The 6,638-nt window shown below is 36.5% G+C and overlaps 1 protein-coding gene across 1 annotated transcript; it reads right to left on the reverse strand.

Annotated features, from left to right (window-relative positions):
• Window positions 1-932: 932 nt before the first annotated feature.
• Window positions 933-3,503, reverse strand: LOC106463614 (glycine-rich protein 23-like). Its single transcript, XM_013923666.1, has 3 exons — window positions 3,489-3,503; window positions 2,152-2,226; window positions 933-1,700 (listed from the first exon to the last, which is right to left on the reverse strand). Exons 1-3 carry the CDS (start codon window positions 3,501-3,503, stop codon window positions 933-935), a joined length of 858 nt encoding a protein of 285 aa, XP_013779120.1.
• Window positions 3,504-6,638: the final 3,135 nt, after the last annotated feature.

Here is a 6,638-nt window from a genome sequence, read left to right on the forward strand (position 1 = left end):
CTTCTTTCGCCTGACTATGTTGGCAGGTCTTAAAAAGGGCTTCCGTTTAGCTGCTCTGCGACGATAACCCAATCTGTGGAGAATCCGTTGAACAGATTTTGGGCTCATCCCACCAACTTTGGCCACTTCTGCAGTCATTAATCTGGGATCCATTTCGATGCTTCTCTTGACAGCCCTTTTTGGTCTCTCCGATGGACCAGGACGACCCGGACGCTGCTCAGTTGTTTCCTTGTCGTGTTTCCTGAACTGCACGATGATTCTGTTGAATGTTGAAAGCGGATTCCCAAATTCTGCGAAATTTGTCGCTGACTTATTCCACTATCTGCTTGACCAACTATCCTTCTTCTAACAAAATCTGACAATTCGAGAGAACCTTGAGTTCTATGCATGTTGTAGCACAAGATAATTAGTGTGCGGACCATTTTCATTTATATAGTGCTCGTGAACACAAATTAGTTAGCATAAATCAGTTAAATGACGAAAAATTAGGTGTCTATTTACTTGTGACAACTCAGTGTACATACAATGATTATATTCAAAAATGTAATTCATTAAGGCGAACGTACAAGCCTGAACGAGACTGTTACTTGTGATGTATCGGCCGTATGATTTCTTGGTTAAAATGTTTCATGTATTAGGTTTCAGTGGCTTGTGTTTTTCAAAACATATAAAGAGACTGAAAGTAAGTATAAAAAAGAATATATTTATAAATTGCGTTTAAAAGCAATACAGTTTAATTCATGTAATAAAAGATACAATATTTGCTATCACTATAAAATGCTTACTAAATACGTGCTACCTTTGAATTATATATTTATCAGAAGTGCAAATACCAGCTTAAAGGACGGATTGATGAGAGATAGTCAGCAAAAAAAAAGACGTTTCTTGTAACTGAAACCCTGAGTTGTGCACTAGGAAGCGAAATGCGTTGTTTAATAGTGATGACCTCCTCCATGTCCTTGACCAGAAGTGACAACCTTTGCTACACCAGGAGATGCAAATGCTAGCGTAGAACCGCCGCCGAAAGTACCAGAAGAATAAGCGCCACCAAATTTACCAGAAGAATAACCTCCACCAAGACCAGCACCACTATAACCAAGACTAACAACACCAGCAGCTGGGCGGCCGCCACTAGAACCCGCACCCGGGTGACCACCAACAAAGTTAACAGCAGAACCGCCTCCCCCAACACCTACAGTAGAACGACCACCACCAAAGCCTACAACAGAACGACCACCACCAATACCTACAGCAGAACGACGACCACCAAAACCCACAGCATGACGACGACCACCGAAACCAGCACCTGAAAAACCACCGCCAAAAGCAGTAACTGAACGACCGCCACCCAGACGACTACCGGGGTGACTAGTGTAACTTGGAACAGAATGTACAAGATTAGATGTAGGAGCCCGAACTTGAGCTAAAGTATTCTGCACAACAGCAGCCGGCGGCTCTTCAGCGGTAATAATAACATCTGCCGGATTCTGGTTAGCTGTACCAGGTTCGTTAGTCTTGACGTTAGCGGTAAAACCATTTCCGTCAGCTTGGTATTGCACCCATCGATAAACTCCATAAGGGTCAGTGTAACCATAAGTTCCAACTACAGTTCCGCTGCCATCACCCTTTTCCCACCGGCTTAGGGTTGTTCCTAACTCGTCTTGAACATCATATCCAAAATCATAGGGTTTGGGAGATTCCTGAATAGATGAATAAACACACGGTTCAAATATCTCATTCAGATTATGTAGAAAATAGTAAATCTGAAGGGAAAAAAACTTTGTTCGACTTAAATATATAAAGAAAAGAAACTACACGATTCGATAATAGGAATGTCATGGGTTCTTCTTGTAACCGAGAGGCGTTATAATTATATCAGAGTAACTCAAAAATTGGTGGTGTTGAGGAGACTTATTTTCTCTTGTTTATCACTTGTAAATTAGGGACATGTAGCACAGATCGCACTTGAATAGCTTTGCACAAAATTAAATAAACCACAAAATAAATAAAGAATGATTATCTTAATTTTATGTGCTTTACTGTACATATTTAAGTAAAGGGAAAGATGACACGAGGAATTTCAATAATATATATATTTTTTCACAACTATAAGTAAGTTTAACTTTTTCTGGATAATAACAAGTTACTTACGTCGTAAATCGCTTGGCTTTGATAATCACTAATGAAAGCGAGGCAATATCCAACGGTAAAGGAAAGTACAAACACCTGAAATAATATGAAATGAATATCATTATTATAATTATATTTCTATTCCACATAATTCTCAATTAAACGTTAGCAGACACAATACAATCACAATCCATTAAATAGCCCAGGTTTTCAACCTCATACTTACTAGTGTGAAAATCTCGTAGACTAAAGAGTTTGTTATCAATATAGCTAAAAATACTTGACGTTAAAATAAAACTATTCTCAAAAATATTCAAAAATTAATGACGTGTCAGACAACCTTCGGACCAATTCCAGCTTTAAAGATTGTATGATATCTTCTAGACAACGTTTTGAAAACGTTTAGCTTTAAAGATCGTATGGTGTCTTCCAGACAACGTTTTGACCCCTTTCAACTTTAAAAATTGCATGACGTCTTCCAGACAACGTTTGGATTACTTCAGACGCATTAAGGATTGTATGCGAAAGTGAGAAAATGAACCGTCTCAGAATTGTTTCTTGTTTGAAGATGATATCGCATGTTGAAAACAGGTGGATGCAGTCCTTTAACCTTTCAAGAAGAGTTATAAATTTGATCAATTCTTCATCGAATGAAGAAACCTATTCAGTGAAGAACTGAACAGTAAGCTTAATTATTTTAAATGCGGACAAGATATTCTAAACTTATTTTAAATCAATATAATCTTTTTTCTCAGAACTTACGACTCAAAGGTTATTTGTTACTTTATTTGTAAAGAGTTATTTTAAGCTGGAACTGTGACTAGAAAAACACGTATCGAACATAGTGTTTACATATGCCTTAATTGCTTTAAAGAACAAATGCGAACCTAAAGACACTTCTGTATATTGACATGCCATTGAATACAAACGTAAGCATCCCGAAACCGATTATGCTAAAAATAAACTTTGCTAACATACTATTCTCACCACATCTTATGGAAGATCATTGAGTTATTTCTTTTTTTTTGTACATTTATTGGAATAGATAAAATCAGTTCAGTATGTTGATGTTTATTTCTTGTAACTTTAAAACATTGCCATCAGAAAACTAAAACAAAACCTGTATGCTAGGTAAACAATTTTCATTGAACGAGAAAATAACTTCTTTAACATTAATTTTTGGACTAATGAAGCAAGTCTTTAGCTACATGTTTTATGTTTAAAGGTATAGCACTAAAGTGAAATGGTTTAAATGCAAAAATTAAGACAGAGTCCGAGGAATCATTGTTCTAAATGAATGGTTTCGAGAGGCTCTTCTTGAAGTTGAGATATATAATCCAATTATAAATGAAACTTACCTCTTGCAACAGCATTTGGGCAGATTATTCGTACTGAACTGTACTTAAAGGTTTTATGAAAGGGGTTTAATACAGATAAATGTAATCAGACGTTCGTTTACTAACTGGAACACTCTGTTTTAAACTAAGTCTATGTTTTTCGCAACTCCTTTTATATCCATCTGTCCGACGCCTATCTGAAGACATCACTTCAATAAAAGTTAGACCCTCATTGTTTGATGTCAAATTCCAACGTGATTTCCTCAGCTAATTCCATAAATAAAAACATAAACAACCGAATCCTATTACCTATACTAACGTCCTGGCCTCCTTTAGTTTTCTTAGCTGACTAAATCATCCAAGTTTGTAATATATGACACTTACGATTCAACAAAAAGTTCAAAATCATTAAGAATTAAGTAGATCACTGCGTGAGGATGAAGAGAAACATTTTCTATCTTGAGGCGAATGTGAGATGACCGACCACACCTTTCAAGTCAAGAGGACAAGTAAATCACGTTATGTGAAAAGTAAGCCTTGTTGGAAATAGTTCAACGTGATCGTATCTGTTTCGTAAGTACATCAAATAAACTCGTACTAAAGCAATCGTCCTCCGGCGAGACAGCGGAAAGTTTAGGGACTTGCAACGTTAAAATCCAGGGATAGAATCCCCACGGTAGACACAGTAGATAGCTCAACGTGGTTTACTCTAATAAAACAAGCAAATAAACAAACTAAAGTAATCAGCAACTAAATGATTAACCACCAGTGGCACAGCGGTACGTCTGTGGACTTACAACGCTAGAAACTGGGTTTCGATACCCGTGGTGGACACAGCACAGATAGCCCATTGTGTAGCTTTGTGCTTAACTTCAACAATCAAACAATCAACTAGATTAACCATTCTGGAGAATACAATCAACTTTAAGTTAATAGCAAGGAAAAAACTGTAATTTAACAAGAACCATTAAGGACGTCAAGTGATTTCCAACAATTCGACAGAAAGTAAGCAATACATAAATCAAATATTATTTTTTTGTGATTTAGTCACGTTACTGAGTTTTTGCTCCATAGATATTTTAATAAATGCTAGCAGCGAGTATATTTGTTGTATATAATATAATTAAGAATGTGATATCCAGTTTCTACCCAGGACGATTACAATGGTGAGTGTTAAAAAGCGCTGTATAACATTTTCCAACTAGAGAGGGCCTGACATACCCTGGTGGATAGGGCGCTCAACTCACAACCTGCGGATTGCAGGGTGGGATTGTCACCGAATATACTCGCACTTTCATCCGTTTGGGCGTTATAATATGACGATCAATCCCACTGTTCGTTGACAATAGAGTGGCTCAAGAGTTGGCGGTGGGTGGTGCTAGCTAGATGCCTTTTCTCATTGCTATCACTTCTAAATTAGGGACGACTAACGCAGATAGCCCTTGAGTAATTTTCAGCGAAATTCAAAACAAACCAGCTAGCAAAGTATAGTTCAAAATCTGTAATTTTCAGGTTTTTTTGCATTTTACATTTGAAATCCATTAACACCATGCCTACCCCAACTCAAAAATGTAATTGAAAACTAATGATGCGACTTATCACTAAAGATACATTTTGTCAATCATGCTAAATTATACAAGTGAATTGTTTATTATTAATATTTCATAATTTTCCCCAGTTACACCTTTGGATATGCACGACATTATGCAATACTTTGTTTTGTCTCCAGAGGTATTTTCAGGTTGCTCACCAGTATTATATGTACATTGGTCATGGTACACTTAGGTTACTATGATAATTATTCTCCTATTTCAGTCCTAGTACAGCTCTAAGTGTTAGTGCAATATTAATTGACACCAAGAAGTTAATGTTTTCTTTGTCAATACAACGGGTTCTTAACACTCATGGATTTAACATTTAGTGAAGGATCAATATGGGTAAATATATTTAGAAAGAAATATGAAATGAAAAGGTCCAGGCTGTAAGTAATTTCCTGCTATTTCATGTGCGAAGATATCAAGAGATAATGGCTTACATGGACTATTTCTTTACTATAATAAAACACATTGCCTTTAAAACAAGATCGGGATCTTTTTTGTGGACCCCATTTCTATCCATTAACCCTTCTTCCACAATCGTGTACTCCGGTGGGACAGCGGTAAGTCTATGGGCTTATGATGCTGAAATCCAGGATTCGAATCTGAGTTTGAAGAATATGTACTTCTCTTTCGGAGTTTCAGTGCGAGAATTTTATTATATAACACTTTAACTACTTGGGAGTTCAGTGCGAGAATTTCATTATATAACACGTTAACTACCTGGGGTTTCAGTGCGCAAATTTTATTATATGACACTTTAACTACTTGGGAGTTCAGTGCGAGAATTTTATTATCTAACACTTTAAATACTCTACAACAAGACATGTAAACTTTTATACCAAATTTGAACAAGTAGTCCAGTGAAAATTTTTAATTTTTTATTTATTCCGAAACAGTCAAGCACATTTACCTTTAGTAAATAGTATAAAGTGTTAACGGTTTTGTGTTACATAAATAATTTAGTGAGTTGCCTCAGCTTTATAACACCGTTGCTCAGTGTTAAGATAGAAAGTCTAGATTTTCATCAGTTTTTCTTATTCAGACAACATTGTCATTATTCAAAGAGAACCCAATGTACCTATAAACATCCTTCATTATCCCTAAAAACTTCTATATCTGCTCAAAGGAGATCCGTGTCCTAAAACAAACCCGTTAGAATATTTGCCCGTTGAACCAGAGCACGTTTATCACGTTTGGTTCTGCTAGCTTGTGAGTGGGGAAAGGGGGGTATTAACCTATTTTTAAACACGGCACACCTTGGATTCCTAGAAAAACCGGGATCACTAAATGCTATGCGAGATTTGCGTTCAGCGCCCCTGAAAACTTTAGACCTCATCATGTGTGGGCGACTTTCTGGGGGTGTTTAGTCCTTCTTAGTACAACCTCCGTAGAAGGATACAACATACAGACAAGAACAACCCATCAGATTCGGTACTTATAACATCGAAACTGTAGGATGAGTTTCCAGAGAAACAAATTATCAAAAAACAACATGAATTAAGATAGGGTTTCAAAGTGAAAAATAATTTTTACATCATGGCACCCTTTTGGCCAACTCCTACAAATTGTTTTA

Source organism: Limulus polyphemus, unplaced genomic scaffold (genome assembly GCF_000517525.1).
Source record: "Limulus polyphemus unplaced genomic scaffold, Limulus_polyphemus-2.1.2 Scaffold54, whole genome shotgun sequence".
In the NCBI taxonomy this organism is placed as follows: Eukaryota; Metazoa; Arthropoda; class Merostomata; order Xiphosura; family Limulidae; genus Limulus; species Limulus polyphemus.

Coding starts and splice junctions, on each gene's coding strand:
- LOC106463614 (XM_013923666.1), bottom strand. Junction 1,701..2,151: donor AAAGCCAAGCGATTTACGAC/GTAAGTAACTTG, acceptor TCATCTATTCAG/GAATCTCCCAAACCCTATGA.